Source organism: Ovis canadensis, chromosome X, assembly GCF_042477335.2.
Source record: "Ovis canadensis isolate MfBH-ARS-UI-01 breed Bighorn chromosome X, ARS-UI_OviCan_v2, whole genome shotgun sequence".
NCBI classification, from domain to species: domain Eukaryota; kingdom Metazoa; phylum Chordata; class Mammalia; order Artiodactyla; family Bovidae; genus Ovis; species Ovis canadensis.
Window position 1 is genome coordinate 53,339,961 of NC_091727.1, and position 25,820 is coordinate 53,365,780.

At 39.0% G+C, this 25,820-nt stretch overlaps 1 protein-coding gene across 11 annotated transcripts in view; it reads left to right on the forward strand.

Annotated features, from left to right (window-relative positions):
- HUWE1 (HECT, UBA and WWE domain containing E3 ubiquitin protein ligase 1) overlaps positions 1–25,820 on the forward strand; it is a 158,201-nt gene that overhangs the window by 101,679 nt on the left and 30,702 nt on the right. For 9 of the 11 annotated variants that reach the window (XM_070291618.1, XM_070291624.1, XM_070291623.1 and 6 more), the window contains 20 exons: positions 1,613–1,829; positions 2,232–2,354; positions 3,156–3,393; positions 3,777–4,007; positions 5,242–5,364; positions 5,809–5,904; positions 6,486–6,755; positions 7,802–7,954; positions 9,506–9,633; positions 9,862–9,943; positions 10,638–10,814; positions 11,289–11,448; positions 11,735–12,093; positions 14,458–14,653; positions 16,802–16,969; positions 18,463–18,608; positions 19,031–19,097; positions 21,042–21,256; positions 24,366–24,577; positions 25,032–25,214. In XM_070291618.1, coding sequence (XP_070147719.1) covers positions 1,613–1,829; positions 2,232–2,354; positions 3,156–3,393; positions 3,777–4,007; positions 5,242–5,364; positions 5,809–5,904; positions 6,486–6,755; positions 7,802–7,954; positions 9,506–9,633; positions 9,862–9,943; positions 10,638–10,814; positions 11,289–11,448; positions 11,735–12,093; positions 14,458–14,653; positions 16,802–16,969; positions 18,463–18,608; positions 19,031–19,097; positions 21,042–21,256; positions 24,366–24,577; positions 25,032–25,214 — 3,544 coding nt within the window. The remainder of the gene's footprint in view (positions 1–1,612; positions 1,830–2,231; positions 2,355–3,155; positions 3,394–3,776; positions 4,008–5,241; positions 5,365–5,808; positions 5,905–6,485; positions 6,756–7,801; positions 7,955–9,505; positions 9,634–9,861; positions 9,944–10,637; positions 10,815–11,288; positions 11,449–11,734; positions 12,094–14,457; positions 14,654–16,801; positions 16,970–18,462; positions 18,609–19,030; positions 19,098–21,041; positions 21,257–24,365; positions 24,578–25,031; positions 25,215–25,820) is intronic. The other 2 variants (XM_070291622.1, XM_070291627.1) reach the window with 1 other exon arrangement.

Sequence of the window (25,820 nt, forward strand, 5' to 3'; positions counted from 1 at the left end):
AAGGACAATTTGCAATTGGGAGCTCTGCCCAAAGGAAAGCAAAACATGGTCTTTGGTGCTTCCATTTGTTATTTTAAACCCTGTTGAATTTTACATTCCATTCTAATTTGCTTAATTCTACTCCTTTGTTTTAATTTGAAAGTCTACTTCCACTTTCCCCAAATTGAAGGAAAATTGACCACCCAAGAAGATGCTGATGTTTACCTCTCCTTTCTTTGTTACACCTCTGAAACCTTTGAACATTCTGGGGTTTCTGTGTGGGCCCAGCCCATGCTTTTGATGTCTGTTTCTCTGTGCTTACTGGCCGTTTGTTTTTCCTCTTTTATCCTTGCTGACTACTTTTGAGCCACTTTGCTGTCTATTCACTTGAAAGCAGTGGTGGAAAAGTAAAAATTTAATGTTTACATATATTAGGCTTTCAAAGTCTGGGCACACCCAACCTCCAGTCAGGTAGTACAAGTATCTATAGCCTATTCCCTCATTATAATTGGAAGATCCTAATGTAGTTCGATTGGAAAAGGCAATGGCACCCCACTCCAGTACTCCTGCCTGGAAAATCCCATGGACAGAGGAGCCTGGAAGGCTGCAGTCCATGGGGTCGCTGAGGGTTGGACACGACTGAGCGACTTCACTTTCACTTTTCATTTTCATGCATTGGAGAAGGAAATGGCAACCCACTCCAGTGTTCTTGCCTGGAGAATCCCAGGGATGGGGGAGCCTGGTGGGCTGCCGTCTATGGGGTCACACAGAGTCAGACACGACTGAAGTGACTTAGCAGTAATGTGGTTCGATTAGGGAGAAGAAGGGCTTGTTCCTTTCTTAAGCTTTATATCTCAGAACTTACTGAGTTTGGGAGGGAGGGTATGACATGTGGCGCCAATTCAAGTAGAGCCAATTTTTTCACAGTGGGTTCATATGTTGTTTAGTTGCTAACTTGTGTTCAACTCTTCTGCAACCCCATCCAGTGTCCTTTGTCCATGGGATTTCCCAGGCAATAGTACTGGAGTGGGTTGCCATTTCCTTCTCCAGGAGATCTTCCCAACCCAGGAATCGAACCCACCTCTCCTGCCTTGACAAGCAGATTCTTTAGTACTGAACCACCAGAGAAGCCTGGGTTCATGTGCTCTGATTAAGAGATGTGCTCTGATTCAGACCTAGTCTTATCTGTGGATTGTGATGAAATGTTTATTTCAGAAATACTGTGACAGCATTTTCATTTGTGATTTTAAGAGTAATAAATATTCACTATATAAAAGGTACAGAGAAATGTTTTAAGAAAAACAGAAAAATACCCATGTTTAGATATTTTTTCTTTTTCTATACATCTCCTTTTACGTGTTTTATTTGGATTTTGCCTTTTTGGTTCAGCAATATATACCGAAAAGCCTCCTACAAATATGACAATTTGAAATACTTGTAATCTATGTAATACCGTATTAGATTTTTATAAGAAGGCCACTTTTTATATATGTAGAGACAAGTCCAGGTGTTTCATAGAATATTATGTGGGAGGAAGTAGTCAGTCATTAAAATGTATTAACAGTAGTGTATCTGTTATAATGAAACCGTTCTGGAAACACTGTACAGCCTTATTCTGACTTTTGGGTTCCAGCTTCCTCTAGATTAGGCAGAGCACTGGCTGAGCTGTTTGGACTCCTTGTTAAACTTTGTGTGGGGTCTCCTGTCCGCCAGAGAAGAAGCCATCATGCTGCCAGCACCACCACAGCACCGACACCTGCTGCTCGATCAACGGCCTCAGCCCTCACTAAGCTCCTCACAAAAGGCTTATCATGGCAGCCTCCACCATATACACCTACTCCACGCTTCAGGTGAGGTTCTGCTTAAGATGCAAAATCTAATTGGTTCCTTCTCTACTTGAATGCAGAGTGAATCACTGAATTAGAGGACTTAGAGGTCCCTTGTTTTACCCTAAATGTGTACCCCAAATACAGTGTAAGGTACTTGTCTTGGTTCTACCTACTCTAAAATACAGAGATTTTTAAAAGTATAATCAGACTGCATTTCAGTAACCTTGTGTTTAGTAGTAGGTGGAAACTGTCATCCTTTTTTGCCTTATAAATTTAATATCCAAACTAGTCACCCACTTGCATTCTAGTCAGTCAGTCACTTCAGTGCAGTATTAAATTTTACTCTTGGCTTCTATTTGAATTTCCCATTGTTTTTCTGGCTGCCCTAGAGAAGGTTAAATTTTTGCTTTTTCCCTCTTCCAGGCTGACCTTCTTCATCTGTTCAGTTGGTTTTACATCCCCAATGCTGTTTGATGAGAGGAAGTATCCCTACCACCTCATGCTGCAGAAATTTCTCTGCTCTGGAGGCCACAATGCCCTTTTTGAGTAAGGATCATGTTGCTTTACAGAGAAACATTGTTTGGAGTTTGGTCTTTTCTATTTGCCTTAGCAGCCCACAACTTTCTACGCCACCTATCCTATGATGATGGGATTCATAGAGATAGCCATTGGTTGTACCCTTTCATGGTTTAGGAACTAGTTGTATTTATGTCCATCTTCCTAGAGGGTAGGATTCAGCCTGTCCTTGGGCTGTCTTGTAACAGTCTCTGTTTTTCTTCATTTGGATTGCCATGTCTTATACATATTTTTCTAATAGACTTATCCTTTCCGACTATTTCTTTGAATATGATAATTTTTCTGCTGCTTTTGGTCAGAAGATTCGAAGTTTCACTTTGATTTTTTGTTGTTGTTGTTGTAGCTTTAAAAATAAGGCTGGAAATGGTATTAATTTTACCCTAAATATGTGTAACAAATTATCACTTTGTCCACCTTAAACTTATATATGTTATATGTCAATAATATATCAATAAGGCTGGAATAAAAACCCAAATAAGAGGTAAAGTGCTATATTTAGCATCTTGTAATAATTATTATTGGAAAGAATATGAAAAAGAATACATATATAACTGAATCATGTTGCTGTTTACCAGAAACTAACACAACATTGTAAATCAACTATACTACAATTTTTTGAAAAGGGTAAAGCTAATAAATATTGGACAGACTAGAAGCAGCATCTCCAAGAAGAGGAACTGGGAAGCTTTTGAATATGTCCCTGTCTTTCTCCCCACCCCCAATCTAAAATTCTAATAGTCCATCTTCACATTTTCTCTTATTTGAATTTAGAACATTCAATTGGGCTCTGTCTATGGGAGGAAAAGTTCCTGTCGCTGAGGGATTAGAACATTCAGATTTACCTGATGGCACAGGAGAATTCCTAGATGCCTGGCTAATGCTGGTGGAGAAGATGGTAAATCCCACCACGGTGCTTGAATCTCCACATTCACTGCCTGCCAAATTGCCTGGAGGTGTTCAGAACTTTCCACAGTTCAGTGCCCTCCGCTTCCTTGTGGTAACTCAGAAGGTGAGTATTCAGCATTCTAAAACCAGGAGTAATTTCTCATGCCAACTAGGTAGCTCCCACTCTCTTTCGTCCTCCTTAGTGAAATAATTTGGTGGAGAACCAGTGGATCCTAGTCCCAGATAGGGCTGCCTTGCATAATGGATTGCAGACCACTTGAAAATTTTCTGTGGTGTAAACCTTTGAACTCTAAACTCCAGATTGCAACTTCTAGGTTGGGTTTAATGCCCCCTTCTCTGTGCTTCCTTGGACCCCCTCAGTACTGCCTGAAATTTTGTTGTTGGCATTGATTGTGGAAGAACCGTCTCACAGATCTTTGACGTACTTTTCCTGGGTTTTGAATTGAGACAAAATGGTCTTCACATAGCTTTTCAAATGAATTACAGGCAGCGTTTACTTGCATCAAGAACCTGTGGAATCGGAAACCCTTGAAAGTGTATGGTGGGCGAATGGCTGAGTCCATGCTAGCCATCCTGTGTCACATCCTCCGAGGGGAACCTGTGATTCGAGAGAGACTGAGCAAAGAAAAGGAGGGATCTCGAGGAGAAGAGGATACAGGACAAGAAGAAGGTGGCTCTCGCCGGGAACCTCAAGTCAACCAGCAACAACTACAACAGGTGGGATTCTGACCTCACACTCCAGGGCCCAGACTTTGCACCTGAGAGTGTGTGGTCTGTGGGGTTTCTAAGTTTCTAAATGCCTGGTCTTATTAGGAGATAGGTTTAAATATGCTCTTTCTTACTTTTTCTCCCAAGAAAGCTGAAGTGTCGTTTCAGTACTCCTAATAGGTAAAAGATCTGTCTCCTCCCAAGCATCTTGTTTAGTATTGGAATTCTTTTACGTATTCTCAGTAGACTGTGGCTGCCATGTTCTTCGGACGCAAACTGTCCTCAGCTACTTTCTGATGGATCTGTAAAAAGAAGGGACATTGTGACCCAAATTTATTTTCCAACACGAGCTTTTGGAAACCTTACTCACCTATAAGACTGTTTTCATTTTTTAAATTTAAAATAGTTGGAGGCTAGAAGTGGGGGAGGGGATGCACCTTATGATCCTGACATTTCAATCTCAAACAGCATTATATTTAGAGTCCTGTTCAAACGTCTTCTGTATGTACATGCCACGTTTTTATTATAATAGTTAAGTGTTCACTTTAAGAAAACTTAGAAATATACCAAAATACTTTCTAAAGGCATTCATAATGTCACCACACAAGATAATCATTGTATCCTTATTTTCATCACTTAATTCTGTGCCTAATTTTTACCTAGCAGCATCATACAGAATGTAGACTTATACTGCTGTCTTTAAGAAACTAGGTCTTTTTTACTTCTTAATCATTCTTATATTGCTGGATATGTTGATTTTCTTATTGTTTGGTGTTGTAAAGCTGTGGTGTATAGCTTCATTCTCTACAAATCTTTCTATGCATCTCATGATTATTTCCTAGTTGTAGGTTTCCTGGGTCAGTTTTTTAGGCTCTTGTTCTGTTGCCAGTCTGTCTTCAAGAAAAGTGGGACCAAGTTTTGCTTCTATGTGTGAGTCTCAGTCTTAGAATAATCTTTCTAAGGAAGATGACCATCTAGCTGAATTTTCTTGAAGGATGGAATTGGGAATCACTTTGACTCCTTGGGTCATTATGTAGCTCTGTTTAAATGGTATGGAAGCACCATGCAGAAAGGATCATTCATGTTATCTAACTGACTTAGCTTTATAAATATTCTCAGTTCGTATGAAGTTAGAAAAACTTGTCTCCATCTTAAAAGGATTCCTCTTTTTTTTTTTTTTTTTACAATGTGTTTGGATTTCTCTCTTACCATGGTTCTTTGAGATCCTGCATTCTTTTTGTAGCTCATGGACATGGGCTTCACAAGGGAACATGCCATGGAGGCCCTGTTGAACACCAGCACCATGGAGCAGGCCACAGAGTACCTTCTAACCCACCCTCCCCCGATCATGGGAGGAGTTGTTCGGGTGAGTTGGCTCAGGGGCTCTGATCTCTCAGGGTGTTGGTATGGCTGCTAATGTGCTTTACTTCTCCATGCCAATATTTTCTTTACACGCTAACTCTTACAGCTCTAGAATATAAGGAGCAGACGCTTTCTCTCTCTTACTCAGGCAAATTTTCCTGGACTTTGCAAAAGAACTCTTAAATTATACATAGGCAGAAAGTAATAGGAGAGGCTCTCTTTTCTGAAATGCCAAATAGGTGGTCACATTGAAGATCCTTTCCTATTTAATTTTGCTGTGGTTTTTCCCTCTTGTTCTCGTGGTGACCAGGTAAGCCTAATTGAATTTGATTCTACAGAGCAGCATTCAGAGCCCTCTCTGTTCTTCTCTAAAGTTTGAGCCCAGGATGTCTGATTCCTTATGATTGGGGTATGTGTAGTTGCTGGATTTTCTTTTGTTGCTCTTTAGGATCTGAGTATGTCTGAAGAGGACCAGATGATGAGAGCGATTGCCATGTCTCTGGGACAGGATATCCCAATGGATCAAAGGGCAGAGTCACCTGAGGTAACTAGGAAACGGGGCTTCCAAGAGGGTCTGACACAGTGATCTTAGTGTTTCTATCAACATTCTGCTATTACTGTTGGGTAATTGCTGGAAATAAAGTCTAAACAAAGACATGGGAGTACTCATTCATCCCAACCTTGCCATCACTAGTCTACATTACATTGACCTGAAGCTTTATATGAAACAGATGAAGCATTACTATTATTGTCAAATAAGAGGCCCAAAATGTACTTGGTAGTGCTCATTAGGCCAAACTTGTCTGTCTTTATTACCTTGGAATCTAGGTAATAATTACTACCTACAGAGAATGCAGGACAATTGTCTACAAATGATTTTTGTGGGAGGTGATGTCAAATGATGCAAATAAGTTTCCAGCACTTTGAGGACTGGAGGTGTCCTGCTGTCTTTCCTTAGGCTGTATAGCTGCCTTTATACTCATTGCCACACCCTAATGAATGTACCACCTGATTGAGGAGAAGGTAGAGAATATTTATGTGGTAGGGCAGATATATTATTAGAGTCTCCTCACTTTCTTCCTTCAGCTGTACCATATCCTCTCACTCTTCCTTCCCTGCCTCTAGGAAGTTGCTTGCCGAAAGGAAGAGGAGGAACGGAAAGCTCGAGAAAAGCAGGAAGAGGAAGAGGCTAAATGTCTAGAGAAGTTCCAGGATGCTGATCCATTGGAGCAAGATGAGCTCCACACTTTCACAGATACAATGTTGCCAGGCTGCTTTCACCTTCTTGATGAGTTGCCAGACACTGTATACCGAGTGTGTGATTTGATCATGACAGCAATCAAACGAAATGGAGCAGACTATCGAGACATGATTCTGAAGCAAGTAGTCAATCAGGTAAGTTCTCCAGGGGCCAAAAAGTCTTTGAAAGGAAAAAACAAAGCTCTGTTTTTCTGTGTATCACTTCTTAGATTCATCTAAAATGTCAAAAATGTCTCTCACTCTTGAGCCAAATTAGGCCCCCTGAACTAACTAAATAAATGTTTTTCCCTCTCCTCCTATGTAATAATCTTTTGACAGATGAGTCCCCATTTTGATAAGTAGTTGTGACCTTTTTGTCTTTTTTAAGCAGTGTTTTTCTCGTTATGAAATTAATGTATGCTAGTTGTTGAAATATAATAAGAAATAAACCACCCTAAATTCCCACATAGCCAGTTAACATTTTGGTTATATTTCCTTTACTTTTTTATGATTTATTTATTTAAATCATTGTAATCTGATACTTTTTTTTAAGTTGAGAGACAGGAAGAAATTAAAAACTGATATATTTAAACATAATTTTAGTGTATGGAAACATCACAAGAGTAAAAGTCAAACTGGATAAAGCTTTTTCTTCCCCACACGATATGACCAATCTTTAGTTATCTTTATATCAAGAGCTTATAGAAGTTTAAGAAAACAAACCTTAATAGAATGGAGCAATTATATAAAATTCATTACAAGAGTTTTTCAACATGCATACTAAAGCATGACCAATGTTTCTAACATGCTGAGGTTTTGTTTGTTTGGTTATTTTTCCTCTGTTTTTCATGATAATTCTGAAGCAGGTATAATGAAAGATTTAAAGTGGGTAGAACCTTTGTAGAGTTGACTGTATATGTGCACCAGAAATTTTTAAAATACTCATTGTTTAAACTTAGAATTTAGACTTCTTGTAATCTAGTCTTAAGAAAATAATTTTTGGAGGTGTTTCTTTAATAACATACATCTTCTTTTGATACAGACACCAAATGCCTATAGTAAATATGTTAATATTTACCCAGTCTCCTTCAATGAATGTGTTAGAGGTGGAGGGGGTATTTTACAAGGTTGAGAATGTTTTGACAAACCTCATCATACTCTATCTACAGTTATTTAACTTGGCTCCTTGCCTGCTTTTCTAGGTGTGGGAAGCTGCTGATGTATTGATCAAAGCTGCTCTTCCCCTGACAACAAGTGACACAAAAACTGTATCAGAGTGGATCAGTCAGATGGCCACTCTACCCCAGGCCTCTAACTTGGCCACTAGAATCTTGCTTTTAACACTGCTTTTTGAGGTAAGATTTAGACCTTTTGGTCCCTGTTATTCATTCATCAAAGAATCATCAAACACCTACCATTTGAGACACTGAAGAAGGTATAGAGAAATGTAGGACATGTCTGCATTTCATGAGCCTACAGTTTCTGATAGGCTATAATGCACGTGTGTGTATGTGCTGTCACTCAGTCATGTCCAACTCTTTGCAACCCTATGAACTGTAGCTCGCGAGGCTCCTCTGTCCAAGAGATTCTCCAGGTAAGAATTCTAGAGTGGGTTGCCATGCCCTCCTCCCAGGAATCTTAAGTATAAAATACAGCATTCTGTGCTACATGAATGGTAATAATCTTGAGTTCAGGGAGGTCAATATACATCACTTCTGGATAATAAGAGTAGTACTTCTCAGAACAAATGTTAATTAATTGAATTGGGTCTTAGAGGACTAGAGGATGGGGTGTAATTAGAAGAAGGTACTTAGAATGACTGTAAGTTGTGGATTTCTTTTGGCTTCTCTGAGGAAATCTAATTAGCAGTGGGGTAGGATATGGAATTTGGTAATAGATGTCAAATAGAATCTAACTTGTCTTTCTGACCTGGTTAATCAGCAGATTATTTGAGGTAAAGTATGTTCTTGTTCCAACCAACATAGGAATTAGGAGGCAACTAACCTTGAACAAGTGACTCTTCATTTTTAGCTTATCATGTTTAATGGTAAAACCTGGATTTAATGGAGTAAACCCTTTATAGCATATTGGGGTTAAGTACAATATGTGTCATACTTTATGTCTACAGTCTTGGGGCTTTCCTTTATAATGGAAGTGGTGATTCTATAACGCTTGTGAATAGATACTTGTGGGAAAGATTGCAAAGTTCTGAATGCTGGGGGTCCCCAATAACATTATAATGAGAAATTACTCATGAGCCCCCCCCCCTTTAAAAAAAACACAAATGACAGTCTTTCTTCTGGTCTTTTTTCCTATACGTTTAAACAGTCAGGATCAGAATGTTTAGAAAGTTTGTGTTCTTTCAAGTATTATATTATGAATATTTACCATGTCATGTATATATTATTCCATCTTTTCAATGTCCCCTAGTTTAAGTATCACCTATTGTTGGCCATTTATTTAAATTATTTCCAGTGATTTCCTGTTACATCAATAATGCTTTATGTAGCCCCTGTAAGAGGAACTATTAACTTTGTTGCTGTGTTTAATTATTCCATCTTGGATGATTATAAAGGTTCTTTGTAAATCAGAAGCTTTTAAGGTAGCCTAGATGACAGTTCTTAATGATATTAATCATACTAGTAATAGTTTCCACATTAAGCACATACTAATGTACACTCTGTTGGCAATTAACCTGGAGATATAAACATTATTATTCCCTTTGACCCAAGAGGAAACTAAGGCCTAGAGAATTTAAGTAATATATCTCAGATCACACTGGTAAGTGGTGAAAGTGGAATTTGAATTCAGCCAATTCCATTAGTGTTCACTCTTGTTTTATACCGTAGTAATCCTTGAAACTAAGTAGAAGTTGGTATTTTTTTTCTCTTTGATTAATCAATCAGGAATTGAAGCTACCTTGTGCTTGGGTGGTTGAATCTAGTGGCATCCTTAATGTCCTAATCAAACTCTTGGAAGTGGTTCAGCCCTGCCTACAGGCCGCCAAGGAACAAAAGGAGGTCCAGACCCCAAAGTGAGTGACCCTGTATCTCTCCTGGTTTCATTTCTATTTCTCTGGGCCTTTGGGCCCTCAAGTTTAGGACTTGAATCATGCAGTTTCCTGGGTGGGACATGTATGGGATGAATCTTGGATGCCTTTTATGGTTTGAAAATTGTGCAGTACCTGATAAAATCAAGATAAGTTTTCCCATGTTGCACAAGTTTCTGGCTTGCCCAGAGTAAATCATTTCTTCTGCTCTAGGTGGATCACTCCAGTGTTGCTCCTGATTGATTTCTATGAAAAAACAGCCATTTCCTCAAAGAGGAGAGCCCAAATGACTAAGGTACATAAAACAGTATATGTTTTATATACCGTGTATATGGTGAGCAGAACAGCTGAGCTTCTTGAGGCAAGAATAGACCAGAAGAGAATATGGGATAGTGGTATTTAGAAAAATGTAAAGCTCTCTGATCAAGGCATAAATCTCTTGAGGGATCTTAATAGAGTTCTCTTCTGAATTGGAAGTTAGAATTTAGTTTTTTTTTTTTTTTTATGGAGCTGCTTGCTGAAAGGTCCAAGAATTTACCCTGGAAGTAAATGTTAAAGATGTGTGCAGTTTCCGGAGGAGGAGTGGCTCTTCTGTTATGTGAAGGGCTGAGTGTGCAACAGTTCCTCCAAAAGCAAGTGCTCCTTATATAAAAATTATATATGCCACATCATCTCAGTACCTTCTCAGAAACAGAACTTTTGTTCCAGTACATCTAAAATAATGTTTACCTTTTGTGGAAAATAGTTGGAAACAAAAGGAAAGGATCACAGGATAAGAGTAGAGAGTGTTTTGTTCCTGTGGAGAAGCTCAAGGATGTGAGGGATAAGGTATATGAAAACTTATCTCTTGGTTTGCAACGTAAAATAAATGTCCAGTATATTTCCTTTTCCTGGGTTAGTTTTAGCAAAGAACACTGACGAAATGACTGTTGCTTCTAATAGTCAACATTATAAGGAAATACAGTAAAACTTTGTGCTCTTGTATTTAGTACCTACAGTCTAACAACAACAACTGGCGCTGGTTTGATGACCGCTCTGGACGTTGGTGTAGTTACAGTGCAAGCAACAACAGCACTATTGATTCTGCCTGGAAATCTGGAGAGACAAGTGTGCGTTTCACTGCAGGCCGAAGAAGATACACTGTCCAGTTCACTACAATGGTACAGGTACATGTTCACTCGATGCCGTAAACTTGATTGAAGGAGGGGAATGTGCTAAGTATGCCTTTCCATTTGTTTCTTCCAGAGCCAGCAGTCCTGACATATTATAAGAACAGTATTACCATTACTAAATGGGGTATAGTTTTCAGAGAACTGAGTCTTTCTAAAGCTATGTTTTAGGCCAGGAGTCTTGGCAATACTGTCCCACCTGGAAATCAATTTAAGTGTTCAATCAAGGATTAGGGAGTTGTTGGGATATGGTGCCTGCTCTACTGGAAAGTTTCATAACTTGCTGTAGGGCCTTGTGTATGCCACTCTCTTTCTTAGGACCTTCGGGCTTTTTTTCTGTAAATAATAGGGATGGGATAAATTGCCAAAATTCCTTCTTGTTATAGCATTTTGCCACTGAGTCCCAATTGCCCCATTTCCCCTTAGAATTCTTTTTTCTGTAGAGATATTTTTGTCTGCTTGAATTCCTAGGTTAATGAGGAAACAGGGAACCGGCGTCCTGTGATGCTGACACTCCTGAGGGTACCACGATTGAATAAAAATTCTAAAAACAGCAATGGACAGGAACTAGAGAAGACACTGGAAGAAAGCAAAGAAATGGATATCAAACGTAAAGAAAATAAAACCAGTGGTATGGACTTTCAGTTTTTGAATCTTTTAAGGAGGGTCTTATAATAAAGCTAATGTTCCTTTATGGCTTAAATTCTGACCAGTTTCATCATGAGTGATTTCTTACCCTTCAGATTGCTTGGTGACTTAAAGATACGTAGTTTTTGTTTTTATATGCTTTTTCATCAGATCTTTGAATTGGTGTTTGGTGTATTTGTCTTAATAGCACCCAAGTGTTTGGTTACTTCAGAGGGAGAGGATGGAAGGAAATGTCAAGTTAACTGTCTGAACACTTCTCCCATTTGTAGATACCCCCTTGGCCCTAGACAGTACAAATACTGAAAAGGAGACAAGCCTGGAAGAAACAAAAATTGGGGAGATCTTGATCCAGGGCCTGACAGAGGATATGGTGACTGTTTTAATCCGGGCCTGTGTGAGCATGCTAGGCGTCCCTGTGGATCCAGACACTTTGCATGCCACCCTTCGCCTGTGCCTGAGGCTCACCCGAGACCACAAATATGCCATGATGTTTGCAGAGCTGAAGAGTACTCGCATGATCTTAAATTTGACCCAGAGTTCAGGCTTCAATGGGTTTACTCCCCTGGTCACCCTTCTCTTAAGACACATCATTGAGGACCCCTGCACCCTGCGCCATACCATGGAAAAGGTGAGTTTTTGGTGTCCAGTGGGGTTTAGCTTTATATCATACTTTGTTCTTCTTGGTCTCAGGACAGATCAACTTCTGGTTCTTCGGGTATATAGGTATGTGTTATATATATGCTCTGCCCAGCAAAATTTCCCAGCTGTGTCCTCAGGTGCTTGCTTAGATATGATAGATAATCCCATTGAGTGACATTTTAAAAGTACTAGAAAATAGGACTTTTTAACCCCTAAATTACTATAGTGATAGCTCTTATCCAGAAAGTCCTCTTCACTTAAGAGCCTATTTTCTAACCATTGTGTTTTGGGGATTGTAAAAATGAAATTTATCCTTGAATAACAAGTTTGAACTGCACAGGTCCACTTATATAAAGATTTTTTTCTAATAGTAAACACTAAAGTACTACCACAATCAGTTGGTTGAATTCGCAGATACAGAACCTCAGATATGGAGAGCCAACTAAAAGTTATCCGTGGATTTTCAACAGCATGGAGGGCTGGCGCCCCTAACCCCCACAGTATTCAAGCATTGATTATAGTAAAGTTTTTGGAATGTTTATTACTGGGAAAAGCTCTTTACAAATTGTGCACATGAAAACTGAGGTTTATATGTTAATTTTAGGAAACACATAAAGCAATAGAAGAAAGTAATTACAAAAATAAAAACCTTTATGACATCAACTTAAGACTTCAACAGAAGGGTTAGGGGCTGACATCTTACTAGTAAGACTTTTTTTCCACCCTACTTTACAGACTCTTCTTTCCTCTGCTAATTCTTCATCAGCAATCATCAGGTGAATGTTACTGAACTTCACTACCAATTTCCTCTCTTGGAACATTATTTCCCACATTTATATGTAGTGTTGATAGTCACATTTTTGTGCATAGCTTTGTCACATTTACAATTGTTTTTCTTATAAATGCTTAGAAATTAGATCAAAAGGTATAAATTATTTTGGTGCCACTTCATACTTCTTTGTGTATATGCGTATATATCTCACATTCTTCAGATAATTCTTCCTCAGCCAGCTTATTTGATTTCACCTGATAGGAGCAAAGCCAAAAGAAGGAGGGCTGTTAAAGACAACATGTACATTGATCCAGTGTTAGGAGACAGCCCAACAGAGAAGAAACAACTATATACACAGTATTCTGACTTAAAAACACTTTTAAAATGTTTAAAGCTTAACTTTTTTAAATGCTAGGAAAAAATATATAGGTTCTTGTTGGACGACATAAAAGTTTCTAAACTTAAAGGAAATTTTATTTAGGGGTATAGGGAACAAAGGAATATCAGTGGCAGTTTTAATGTATCAAGTGGCAAAATGTAAATGCTTGATAATATCCACTGCAGGTACGGGAGTGGAGAACTAGGCATACGCCTACTTTTTGTAGGAGTGGAAATTGATACAACTACATTGGAGGGTAATTTGGTATTGTCAGTTAAGATACTCTTTGACCTAGAAATTCTATGGCCAAGAATTTAAGAATGTTCACTGTAGAACTGCTTGTAATATCAAGACTAGACATCCGGTGTCCTACAAAGGACAGAATAAATTAACAATGGCACATAGTGGAATTGCATTTTTCTGTATTTAAAGAATGAGAGGTATTTTACGATTTGGAGCCTGACAGGCAAGATAATAGAGGTTATTATGCTAAACTGAAGAGTATGGCTATAGTGTTTACTATTGGAAAAAAATCTCCATATAAGTGGACCTATCCAGTTTAGACCTGTTAAGGGTCAACTGTACTTTTACAACCTGAAAAAACAGTGTTTGGAAAATAGGCTCTTGGGTGAAGTAATCCTACAGGGAATGATCTTTAAAACATGAGTTTGGTGGTATGTGTCCTAGTCCTTACTAACAAGTTTTAGTTCAAGAAACCTATACTCCTGGCTGTCACTATCCAAGACTGATGATTGACTTTGAAACTTTAGTTTTGTTCTTATAAAGTGGGTGTCAGTATTACCTATTTTTAGAGTTTGAACTATTTCTGATTTAAAATTGGGACGGCATGTGGGAAGGCTCAGAACTGGCACTTAAATTTGGGAGCTTTAATTTGGAGGAATGATCAGTGATCTAGATATGTTTCCCAGTTTCTATAAGGATTGTATATTGTCTAGTCTAATAGTTGATAGTTTGGGGGGTATGCTGAATGTTGTAACTTTTTTATAAGCCACATATTTTTGAATTGTGGAGGACTAAAACTCAAAAGACCCAAGTGTGTCTTCCTCCCAAAGATCAAAAGGCTTTCATCCACTGTCTTGAGGGAGAGCTTGGTTGGTATTTTAATCCTTGGTAACTCTTCCTAGAATGCAGTTTTGTTTTAGAAAGTGGTCTTTAATCAGGAGTGTCCTCCTCTTTACTAGGTTGTTCGCTCAGCAGCTACAAGTGGAGCTGGTAGCACTACCTCTGGTGTTGTATCTGGCAGCCTTGGCTCTCGGGAGATCAACTACATCCTTCGTGTCCTTGGACCAGCCGCATGCCGCAACCCGGACATTTTCACAGAAGTGGCCAACTGCTGTATCCGCATTGCCCTTCCAGCCCCTCGTGGCTCAGGAACAGGTAAGTTTACTCTTCTAGCCTTTGAGACATTGAGGTCTGTGGCTTAGTATAACTCAAAAAATTTTCTGTGAGGAAGCCTGTAGCTTGGAAAACTTCCTTAGGCAGGCATTGGGACATTGGCTTGTTGATCAAGTGGGTCAATTCAGAGGTAGTTCAGCAGCTTCTCTGGTCTTTGCCCTGTAGTAATTCCTGCCAGAGATGCCAAGAACTCATTCAGTCTAGTCCTTGCCTTGAAAGAATTTAGCTTGATGTGACAACAGGGATTACAAACGGAGTGATTGGTTTATAGGCAGAGTGATAATTGAGGGATAAGTGGACATGTGATTTATGCAGTAGAAAGTATGCAGTATCATCAATATAATCTTGCCAAAAATATTTGAACTATAATTATAAGGAAAAAGTTAGATGGGTACAAATTTGAGACATTCCATAAAACAACTGGCCTAGACTCTTTTCGAAAATATTAATGTCATGAAAGGGAAAAAATGCAAGAATCTTGTAGCTAAAAGGAGATGAGAGAAACCAGCAACCTTAATGGGATGCTGACTCTAGATAAAGGAGATTTGGAGAAATTAGAATATTTACTGTGTAGAAGATAATATAATTGTATCTGTGTTAAATTTCTTGAGTATTATTGTATTCTGGCTGTGTAGGAAAATATCCTTGATTCTTGGATTCGGGTAGACATATTTAGGAGTGAAAAATGGTGATTCTAGATGAAAAGTATATGGATGTTTTTGTACTAACCTTTCAGCTTTTCTGTGGGGTTTGGGGTTTTTTGGTTTGTTTTTTAAATTAAAAGTTGGGAAAGGGACTAATTATTTTGGGAGCCCCAGCCTGGCCCTGCCTGTGCTCGGCATTTCTCATGCATGGTCTCTTTTAATCCCCAAATTTTCAAGAATGAGAAAATTGAGATTTATTGAAATAATTTGGCCAAGATCCTGTCACAGAACTTGGTTTTAAAACCAAATGTCCCCAAATCCTGTATTCTTCTTTTACTATTTGATACTGCTATATTAAATCGTATGGGATTTAGGGAAGGTAAAAGCCGGCTTTTCTTTTTTTTTTTTTTCTTTTTTTTTTAAATTTTAATATCTTTAATTCTTACATGCGTTCCCAAACATGAACCCCCCTCCCACCTCCCTCCCCATAACATCTCTCTGGGTCATCCCCATGCACCAGCCCCAAGCATGCTGCAACCTGCGTCAGACATAGACTGGCGATTCAATTCTTACATGATAGTATACATGTTAGAATGTCATTCTCCCAAATCATCCCACCCTCTCCCTCTCCCTCTGAGTCCAAAGGTCCGTTATACACATCTGTGTCTCTTTCCCTGTCTTGCATACAGGGTCGTCATTGCCATCTTCCTAAATTCCATATATATGTGTTAGTATACTGTATTGGTGTTTTTGTTTCTGGCTTACTTCACTCTGTATAATCGGCTCCAGTTTCATCCATCTCATCAGAACTGATTCAAATGAATTCTTTTTTACGGCTGAGTAATACTCCATTGTGTATATGTACCACAGCTTTCTTATCCATTCATCTGCTGATGGACATCTAGGTTGTTTCCATGTCCTGGCTATTATAAACAGTGCTGCGATGAACATTGGGGTACATGTGTCTCTTTCAATTCTGGTTTCCTCGGTGTGTATGCCCAGCAGTGGGATTGCTGGGTCATAAGGTAGTTCTATTTGCAATTTTTTAAGGAATCTCCACACTGTTCTCCATAATGGCTGTATTAGTTTGCATTCCCACCAACAGTGTAGGAGGGTTCCCTTTTCTCCACACCCTCTCCAGCATTTATTGCTTGCAGATTTTTGGATCGCAGCCATTCTGACTGGTGTGAAGTGGTACCTCATTGTGGTTTTGATTTGCATTTCTCTAATAATGAGTGATGTTGAGCATCTTTTCATGTGTTTGTTAGCCATCCGTATGTCTTCTTTGGAGAAATGTCTATTTAGTTCTTTGGCCCATTTTTTGATTGGGTCGTTTATTTTTCTGGAATTGAGCTGCATAAGTTGCTTGTGTAGACTCCTTGAGCATTGTTTGGAAGTGGCCCTCCACTTCTTAGTCTTTATCAGTTACCAGATATAGGTACCTGTTCATTATTGACTGATTTTTCTCTGTCTCACTTTGACTTAGCTTCAGATGATGAGTTTGAGAATCTCAGAATTAAAGGCCCAAATGCTGTACAGCTGGTGAAAACAACCCCTTTGAAGCCCTCACCTCTGCCTGTCATTCCTGATACTATCAAGGAAGTGATCTATGACATGCTAAATGCCCTGGCTGCATACCATGCTCCAGAGGAAGGTATGTAACTAGCCCACCTGAGGAGGCTGGCACTTTGGTTAGGTCACTTTAACCAACCCATGGCTTAGTGAGCACTGAACTATTTCCCCATGCTCTAGGAATCAAGATGAATAAGACACATAGCCCCCTTCTCTGAAGAAGTTAATAGTTATACAGTATGAATGATAACAGTCTGACAAAGGATATGACCAAGGAATGATAAAATGCCGACAAAGGTTCATATAGTCAAAACTATGGCATTTCCAGTAGTCATGTGTGGATGTGAGAGTTGTACCGTAAAGAAGGCTGAGCACCGAAGAATTGATGCTTTTGAACTGGATATTGTAGAAGACTCTTAAAAGCCACTTGGACAGCAAGAAGATAAAATCAGTCAATCCTAAAGGAAATCAACCCTGAATATTCATTGGCAGGACTAATACTGAAGCTGAAGCTCCAATACTTCAGCAAAATCTGATGTGAAGAGCCGACTCATTGGAAAAGACCCTGATGCTGGGAAAGATTGAGGGCAGGAGGAAAAGGGGACGACAGAGGATGAGATAGTTGGATGGCATCATCAACTTAATGGACATGAGTTTGAGCAAACTGGAAGATAGTGAAGGACAGGGAAGCCTGACGTGCTGCAGTCCATGGGGTTGCAGAGTTGGGCACGACTGATGATTGAACAAGAACAAAAATGAATGATAAGAATAAGGAGATTGCCCAAATCATTTATATAAGACTACATCCTATACAGGCAAGAGTGAACAAAGATTAAAAAGGAGATTGTAGCATCTTATGAGCATGTTGAAAATAAAATACCAAGTCATCTCTAATGTTTTCATTCTCATAAACAAAACATCTTTGTTGCCCAATATTACAAGGTGAGGCTAGGCTTCCTGACCTTTGAGACCACCATCCCTATCTTTTGTCCTTAGTTAAGGTGCTGCTTTTAAGTACTGGGAAAGTGATAAATGAATTGCTTGGAACCCAAGGTTCTATTCCAGTCAGATACTTCTGGATTTTATTCAGGACATACTTATTTGATAGGTCCCACAGAATTGCCAAAAGTTAAAGAATAGTGCATTTAGCAAGTCAAGAAAATCTGAGTCTTTACTTCAGTGCTTTTCATTTATACAGCAGTCTGATCTTTATAAAGCTTCTTGCTTTTCCCACAATTGGAAAACCTTTACCCACCTCCTGAACTCTCCTCCCCGCTAAAAAAGAATAATCGAGCTATTTATATTATCCATTTATTGACTTCCCACTGTACTAGGCAAAGTGTCAGGTATGTTCATTTAAGCTTAGTAGTGATAGCTAAGGACAGTGAGGAGACTAAATTGCCTATGATCACAAAACTATTGATGAGGCTTTCAATCATGCTCTCTACGTTTCTCGATCATAGCCTAGCAATATTACTATGTAGACAATTGTAGCAACTTGGAGGAAAACTGACCAAGCTACCAGATGGGCATTAACACTGCATAGTCTAAAAAGTTTTGTTTTTGTCTTTCTAGCAGACAAATCTGATCCTAAACCAGGGGGTATGACTCAAGAGGTCGGCCAGCTCCTGCAAGACATGGGTGATGATGTATACCAGCAGTACCGGTCACTTACCCGTCAGAGCAGTGACTTTGATACACAGTCAGGATTTTCCATTAATGTAAGTCAGTTCCAACCTTCAATTTTCCTTCTATTTGGTACCTATTATGGGATAAAGGGTTATGCCAAGAATATTTCAAAGCTGTTAATTTTGATGTATCTATAAATTATCCATTTCCTAAAAATGAAGATTGGGTTGTCCCTGGGATTTTCTTTTTTCTCTTTGGATTAAAAATGTTTCTTTAATTCATTTTTCATTCTCATCTTCCTCTGTTCTCTTTTCTGCCAATCTTCTAGTGGCTGTTTATGATACCTTCCCACAGGTTATAGTATATAGATGGGAAAGGTGGTTAAAAGATAGACAAAGAGAGTCAATAACATTTACAACCAATACCCTGAAAAGGAGTCCTGCCACTTGGGGACAATTGTCTTTGAAATTAATAATAAATAAATAATAAACTCAGAAGTTTTCTTCTTCCATAGAGTCAGGTCTTTGCTGCAGATGGTTCCTCCACTGAGACTTCCACATCTGGGGCATCCCAAGGAGAAGGTAATGGGTTTACTTTTCTCTTTTGTTCTTATTCCTTGAGAGGACAACTTGAAGAAACTGGGTGTCCTGGACAGGCAGTAGAGGAGTACAGGCATAATTGTCATATTTACTTGCCTAAGTGAACTTTCTCGGGGGTGAGCTCAGCATTCTGTAAACAAAAGGTCCATTCCAGTTATCTGAGACCAGATTAAATCTTTATACTCTTCAGGAATGCAGGAATACATGCAGATCTCCTTAGAGCCAGCAGCTCAGGACTGTAGGCCTCATTTCTTGCCATTGCTACCAGCTCCAGAAATTACAGTGCTTTCTATAGGGTCTTTAGAAGACTGCCATTTGAATGCTCCAGCGAGAGCTGGTGCTATAGGCACAACAGTGTTATTAAGGAGCATCCATTAATGACCAGAGTCAGGTAAATTAAAGACCCTGGGCCCAAAGGGCTCAGGCCAGCTTTCTGTGTCAACGTTTTCACCCATGCCTGTTTTCTTATTGAGCTCTATTCCATTTTTTAGTATGGCATCCTGGCCCTGTACCCACTCCTCATTATATACTAAAATTAATGGAACTGACCATAAAAAAGAATGAAATTTTGCTATTTGCAGCAACATGGATGGAATTGGAGGGCCTTATGCTAAGTTAAATAAGATAAATACAAATATTGTATGATATCACTTTTACATGGAATCTAAAAAATAAAACCAGTGAATATAACAAAAGAAGCATACTAACATACAGAGAGCAGGCTAGTGATTACCAGTGGGGAGAATTAGGCAGGGGCAGTATAGGGGTAGGGGATTAAGAAATTCAAACTATTGGGTATAAACTAAACTATGAGGATATATTAGGGAATATAGCCAATATTTTATAATAACTATAAATGAAGTATAGCCATTAAAAATTGTGAATCACTGTATTATACACCTGTAACTGATATAATTTTTATGCTGCACTGCAGTTCAAAAGGAAATACAATGAATAAATAAAGCCAATGGAATTGTAACTTAACTAAACCCAGTAGTGGTTGCTATGGTAACATCCTTTAGTTCTCTTCTTGAAACCTCTGCATATATTTCTTTTGGTAGCTTCCACTAAGACTTATTATAGAACCTTAGTGCCAGTGACACTCTCCTAGCTATAACATTTGCATGGTGGATTCTTGCTTTCTAGCAGTTTCAACAGAGTCCATTGGCTACTTGCCAAGAATTAGAGAAATGTCCTGTGGATGAGACAGTTCAAGAGCTGCTGCTTCTTGACAGGAAAGAGCTTTGAAATCTAAGTTAAGATGTTGTCCTTAATACCAGACTAGTCCATGGAGATAAGTTTAAAAGGCTAATAATAAAATATTGGTTAGTTCATTTTGTTGGACTTACTGCTCGTATGTAGTATATAGTATGGATGATGGTACTATCATTCAAGGGAAACATCATTGCCCACTGTGTGACAGACTGTGTTTTTGTTTAGTCACTCAGTCATGTCTGGCTCTCTTTGCAACCCCATGGATTATCTCCCACCAGGCTTCTCTTCCTATGGGATTCTCTAGGCAAGAATACTAGAGTAGGTTGCCATTTCCTTCTCCAGGGGATCTTCCTGACCGGGGGATCAAACCCATGCTTCCTGCATCGGCAGGTGAATTCTTTACCACTGATCCACCAGGGAAGCTGTGTTGCACTATAGGAGACACCAAAATGAATCAGATTTGTTCCCTGCACTTAAAAGAATTTTGTCTAGTGAGGGTAACATGCACTGTTGTATTTCTGGAACATTATAAGAGGAGGGAAATGGCAGAAGATGTGTGAACATACTATATCCACAGATTACATCTGAAACCTGACCATCTTAGTTATCTGTCCTTCTACTGCAGTAGAAGTGATACCCTTTCCACCGAAGACTGGATTTTGCCAATATTCCTGTGTGGAATTGAACCAGTGTTTGGCTCCTTTTCAACAGTGTCAACTCCGGAGGAGTCTCGGGATGGGAAGAAAGATAAAGAAGGGGACCGGGCCTCTGAGGAAGGCAAGCAGAAAGGCAAGGGCAGCAAACCTTTAATGCCCACCTCCACTATTCTTCGGCTTCTGGCAGAGTTGGTGAGATCCTATGTTGGTATTGCTACGCTGATTGCCAACTACAGCTACACTGTGGGCCAGTCTGAGCTGATCAAAGAGGTAATATTTCTAATTTTTGCTTAATATTTTATACTTGCATCATTTGGATACCTGCTGTGTGTTGGATACTTTGCTAGGAACCCATGCATGCTAGCCCAGTGGTGAGAGGCAGAGGCCTCTTAAGACATGTTAATGAGCTTGCCTTTTTTTCCATGATGTGGAGCCATCAGGCTCACTTGCCAAGGAATGAGCTGATTACAGTTTATTACTTTGTTTTGTAGAAAATCACTTGGTCTGCATTAGTAGAGACTACAAATGGCAAGGTTGTAGTCAAACCAGTCAGGACTGCTAATATAGTCATCTAGGGTAATATAGGATATTGATGAAGGTAGAGGGGGAAATGAATGAGTTGAAGAGAGATTGTAACAGTAGAAATGGATGAGATTGGATTTGGAGGGTAAAGGTGAAATCAAGAACTCAAGAGATGTTTCTTGTTTTATGTTTTTTTATCTTTCATTAGAAGAGGAAATGGTTCAAAGAGAAAATGTGGAATATGAGAGGTATCTGTGGGTCACCTACGTAAAGGTATCTAGGAGACAGGAGAATAAATGAAATACACAATATTGGTGTTTATCTTCCAGATGTATTCACACCTGAGCAAAGACACCTGATGTGGTAACAGTATTGGTAATAAATAGAATATAAAAGCCTAAATGTTCATCAGTAGAGCATGGGAAAGAATGAAGTCATATTTTATATGTCCTGATACAGAATTATCTTCAGGTTGTATTTTTCAAGTGAAAGGGAACTTTAAGAAACCATATCATGTTCCCATATATGTAAGAGGGGTGCCCAAGGAGGGTTTTTCACAAAGGAGACCTTATTTTGGCAGTCACATAGTTATTTTATGGTTAGTAAACAGTAAAGGGTGTGAGTAAAACAAAGGCAATCATGTTGCAGACAGAATCTGAAAGTAGCTGCCATTTTTAAGCTATTTTTATCTTAACCCAAGCTTTAAAATACATACAAAAATACACAACTCCTAAGTGATTCACCAATTAATTTTTCTTGGATGACTACCACTCAAAGAAAACATTACAAACCCCACAAAAGCTATCCCATGCACATCTTTGCACATCTCCCCTTCTCCTTTGAACTTCCATAAACTCACCATTAGGACTTCCCTGGTGGCTCAGATGGTAAAGCGTCTGCCTACAATGCAGGAGACCTGGGTTCAATCCCTGAGTCGGGAAGATTATTTTACATTCATAGATTGACTTTGTACTTTATATAAGTGGAATCTTATAGTATGTCCTGCTCTATCTGGCTTCTGTTGTTTAACATGTTTGCAAGATTCATCTTTATGTGTAGTTGTAGTTTATTTTCATTGCTGTATAGAATTTCATTATATGAATGTAATACAATCTTCTTATCCATTTTAGCACTTATAGACATTTGGCTAGTTTTCCTTTTAGAAGTATTAAAAAGTAGTATTGCTATAATCACTCTTATACATGTCTTGGTGAACGTAAATTCATTGATTTTTGTGTGTGTGCTACATATATAAATTCATACATAAATTCATATATTTTATGTTGGATGGTATATGCATAGGAGTGGAATTGCTGGTGGTCTGTCAAGCTTTAGCAACTAGTGTCAAGTTTTCCAGAGAAATCATGTCAATCTATATAATCACCAGCACAGCCTATAGGTGTTTGGATTATTTCACCTCCTTGCCAGTAGTTGATATTCCTGTTTTTCATTTTAACTATTCTAATAGGTTCATACTGGTATTGTATTGTGGTTAAAATTTCCTGTCTTTCTTGGCTATATTCTCTTTTGTGAAGTGTCCAAGTCTTACTCTTACTTCTTCTGAATTCTTTATATATTCTGGATATAAGTCCTTTATGGAGTGTGTGTATTAAGTATACATTAGACATCTATTTCAAAGCTTATGCCAGTTGTAGTTATAATAATAGCATACTTATGGAATAGGACATTTAATTGCAAATTTGTTCGACTTAATATGTGTCAAGTGACCTACTTCCGGCTGTATATTCATAGGTGCTTTATAGATACTATTGATAATCCTCACCTCAGCACTGCAAGGTTGTTAGCATTGCTGTCCTTAAGAGAAAAAAGAAGGCTCAGAAGGGTCAATAACCTGCTCAAGACCACACTGCAGAGTAGCAGGACTAGGATTAGAGCCCAGATCTCTGGTTTCAAATCCATATTCTTTCCACTCAGTCATGAATACATGATTCCACTCAGGAATTGTCACCCAAATTGCAAGGCTTTTATTCCAGTTTTTACTGATAATGTTATACTTTTATTCACAATATTGTTTTAACTTTGTGTTTTATTCACTACTGGGAACTTTTATCTCTAGTAGTTCTGTCTTAACCAGGGTCACCCTATCTAATTTCACAGTGCCTAGAATTCTTCAATGCATTTTCTAAATTGAGGTAAAATACACATAAAACTAAGCATTTTAAAGTATACAGTTCTGGGATTTAGTGCATTCAGTGTTGTGCAACCATCATTTGTATCTAGTTCCAAAATTGCCAGTATGTTTTGATCCAAAATCTACTTGAATGACAACAGAGCTAAGTTTCTAAGATACAGAATTAACAAGTCAGAAATCATTTTTAGAGGTTGGGGAGTCTGACTTAATTTTCTCCCCTATTATTGGGCCTTTTTTGCTATTTTAGGTAACCCTGCGTTAAATATTTCTGCATATCCATATCTGTGACTGTGCTGTGTGTTTCTCATCCCCTGCCAATTTTTAGCTCAGGGTCCTGGGCACATTGTAGGTTTCAGTACTACAATTTATTAGAAACTGTGGAGTAATTGTAGCATTGAATTAGGAATCAAGGCTTGAATCATCACCACTGACTTAAGTTCTTTGTGCAAGCCATGTTTCTTTGGGCCTCAGATTGATGAAGATATGTAAACTTCTGAGAAATGAACGGAATTTGAAAGCATAAAACCTATATTTGTTACTCACTTAGCTTGTACCTTTAAGGCTTGTTTTTTTTTCATCTATAAAGTGGGCCTGATAATCATTAACTGAGTGAGGATCAGTTCTGTGTGCATGCATCTTGTTGATGTGCAAACAGTATGGCATAATTATGCTTATGAATAAATGTCATGATTAATGACTTTTCAGGACTGCAGTGTGCTAGCTTTTGTCTTGGACCACCTCCTCCCGCATACCCAGAATGCAGAAGACAAGGACACACCTGCGCTGGCCCGCCTGTTCCTCGCAAGCCTGGCTGCCTCAGGGAGTGGCACAGATGCCCAGGTGGCCCTTGTGAATGAAGTAAAAGCAGCCCTGGGAAGGGCACTGGCTATGGCTGAGAGTACAGAGAAACATGCCAGGTAAAATCCATGCCTGACTTAGTGCTGATAACCAGTAGCATCCCCTAACTCCATTCTTGGCCCATGGAATTCCTTGCACTTGAACAAGAGTTCTGGTCATACTGGCACTGTACAGTCTCTGGTTCTCAGATAATTCTAGTGCTGCAAAATACCCAAAGGACTAATGACACTTGGAGGAAGTTGGTAAATGACTTAGAGGAAAAAAAAGGGATGTTTCCTTCTGTTACTAGGGTCTTCAAGCAAAAAGTGGAGGAGGTTATTCAACTTTACTTTTTAAAATTATGTTTGAAGAAAATGAAGAATGCCTCCACCCAGGGAGTGAGTTCTTACCTGGTTAGATGTTACTTCCAAATGGAAACACAAAGGGAAGAGGGTTATCTGAGGCAAGTTAGTGAAGACTTGGCCTAAGAATGGGCTGTGTTCACATGAAAGAGATGTCAAACTTCTCTCCCAGACTTCAGGCAGTGATGTGTATCATCAGTACTATCATGGAGTCCTGCCCCTCCACCTCCAGCTTCTACAGCAGTGCAACAGCCAAGACCCAACACAATGGCATGAACAACATCATTCGACTCTTCCTGAAGAAGGGACTGGTTAATGACCTGGCCAGAGTGCCTCACAGCCTGGACCTGTCCAGGTAAAATTATTCCTGAGCTCCAGCCCCAGACTTTTGCTCTCTCTTTAATCATGCTGCATACTGCTCCATTTGCCTAGTGTTTTATGTATCCTTGTCAGATAAGTAGTTAGCCAGTATGATAGGGAAAGTTTGGGTGTGGTGGAAACCTGAGTTCTTGGTATTGTTGCTTTTAATTTAAAGCAAGGCACTTTCCTGGGGCGGGGGCAGGGCCCTTCATTCTCTCATCTGCTGCAAACTCAAGAGTTGGACTGGATCAATAATGTTTTTTCCAAGCTGTTCCCCCTCTTAATTATTAATTATGGACCTTGTATTACATCTGGTTACGTCCTGAGTCTCTGTTGTACTAACACAGTTCCTTAATTTTTTTTAAATTTTCATTTTATTGCTGTTGTTCATGAACTAATTTGTTGAAGTGACCAGACCGGCAGAATATTTTTCCTAGGTTTGATTCGCTTGGTTATATGCATTATTGTTTAACTTGTTCCCTTTATTCCTGTTTGCTATAAATTTGGAGGTAGAGACTTAGTGAAGCAATTTAAACACTACTGGCTAGGTTATATCATAGATGGTGTACATCTCATATTGTATCAGAGGGAGATGCATCTC